This window comes from Morone saxatilis, unplaced genomic scaffold, assembly GCF_004916995.1.
Source record: "Morone saxatilis isolate NCDOM2014 unplaced genomic scaffold, NCSU_SB_2.0 Contig17, whole genome shotgun sequence".
NCBI lineage: Eukaryota > Metazoa > Chordata > Actinopteri > Moronidae > Morone > Morone saxatilis.
In genome coordinates this window covers 22,614,765-22,616,746 of record NW_023339729.1, presented here as the reverse complement: position 1 = coordinate 22,616,746, position 1,982 = coordinate 22,614,765, and the positions used below count along the sequence as shown (strand labels likewise).

General features: G+C 39.0%; 1 protein-coding gene across 1 annotated transcript in view; it reads left to right on the top strand.

The window, feature by feature from the left end:
* Positions 1-247: 247 nt before the first annotated feature.
* The window catches only part of LOC118327636 (voltage-dependent calcium channel gamma-3 subunit), a 5,441-nt gene continuing 3,706 nt past the window's right edge, over positions 248-1,982 (top strand). The window contains exon 1 of the mRNA XM_035661068.1: positions 248-458. Coding sequence (XP_035516961.1) covers positions 248-458 — 211 coding nt within the window. The remainder of the gene's footprint in view (positions 459-1,982) is intronic.

Sequence of the window (1,982 nt, the reverse complement as noted above, 5' to 3'; positions counted from 1 at the left end):
CCAGGTCTCATGCGCGTAGCTTAGGGGAAAGTGTCCCGAAACCTGCACAGTTATCCGACTGCACAAGTATAGCGCAGGTTGCACAAGATGTGCACAAAAGCTGAGTTTCCTTCAGCCGACTGGATCCACACCAAGATAAGACGTCGGGAGAAAGTTTTCAACAGTTTCTAAACTGCTCTGTGTCCGCTGGAGGACTCCTCGGCGTGGAGGAGGAGGAGGAGGAAGAAGAGGAGGAGGCCAGGCCGACATGAGGCTGTGTAACCGGGGTGTGATGATGCTGCTGACCACGGCGGGGGCTTTCTGCGCCTTCAGCCTCATGACCATCGCCGTGGGTACGGACTACTGGCTGTACTCCCGAGGGATGTGCCGCTCCAAGAGCCAGAACGACAACGAGACCGTCCGCAAGAACGAGGAGGTCCTGACCCACTCCGGTCTGTGGAGGACCTGCTGCACCGAGGGTAGGAAATAAACTGTCTGTACTGTCAACACTGAGTTTACACAGTTCACCGTTACACTGGTTTCTACAACAGAGAGGATTTGTAAAAATCACAGAAAAACCTATATATTTACAAAAGATGAAAATATATCAAAGTGAAGGATAAACTGTGAGTTCCTTTAGGTACATTAAGCCTATTACTGCCACATGAGAGAAAATGTTGGCCTGCAACATATTGAGAGATAAATAAATAAATAAAGTTAACAAACTATAAATGTATATATAAACATAAAAGTATTTAGATCAGATATTCAGATAAAAAATGATAGAAAATGTTATTTAAATACGAGTATTATATTCAAAAGTAGTAGAAGAAGAAGAGTGGCCCCTGTGAGTTTTTTTTATTATCATAAACTTTATCATTTGGTTGGTATTATTTTATGTGTAAGTAGCATTTTAGAAATATTTTAAACTATTTTACATGCCGTTGAGGTGTTTAGTCAATAATAATATATCATATTTTCTAAATTATGTTTTATATGTAAAATTCTAATCTGTAAAGTAATGATAGTTGTTAAAAGTAGTGGAGTAAAAGGAACCAGATTTTCCTCTGAATTGTAGTAGAATAGTATGTAAAAAGTAATGAAATGGAAATACTCAAAGTACGAGTGGATCAATATTGTACTTAAGTACTTGAATTGTAAATGTTGACATTCCACCACGTTTAGCACACAAACAGAAATAATAAAGTGTATGCTTTTTTACAAACAAAACAGCTTCAAGTCAGCATGAAGTCGACTGTATTTCTTTTGTACCTTTCATAACTGCAGTTACAAAGGGCTTCACAAGCACACATAATATACAGTACCATAAAATAATGCAAATTCAATGTATGTTCAAACACAGAGACAAAATAAAGACAAAGCCACAACAACATTGGGGTAATTCTGTGTTTTCAAAAGCTTTTTATAATAAGTGGCACAGAGTCGGGTAATCTGAGGGTGAATTTGTTCCACAATATTTGGGCTTAAACAGACATAAACTAAACTTTATTAACCAGCCTTTTGAGCCCATAATGATCATTTTAACTACATTTGAGGCTCAGGTGGATTCATGGTTTGATTTTAAATCCTGAAGATGAATCTTGGGGAGATGAGTTTTGGACATGTGATGGATGGAAATGACAGTTTTAATTATTTATAGCTTTATAATAGCACCGCTCTGTCTCTTACCCTATATCAGATATGTGTTTAGCTAATTTTTCTGAATGAAATGAAACATTCAGCTTCTCCCTCATACACAGTTCCTCTCAGCCCCTCCCTCTGCCGCTGCCCCTCCATCTCTAAGCTCCAAAATGGTTTAATGGAGAGGTAACAAAGCATGCAGAGGACATCAATGCTTCAACAGTCCTGTGTGTTTGTGTTTGTGTTTATGTGTTTGTGTTTGTGTGAGAGACAGGAGACAGTCGGTGTGTAAGAAGTGTGTATACATATGTGAGGTGCAAGAGTTCCGTTAATTGCAGCGGGTGGTGTAATTTGCACGGATC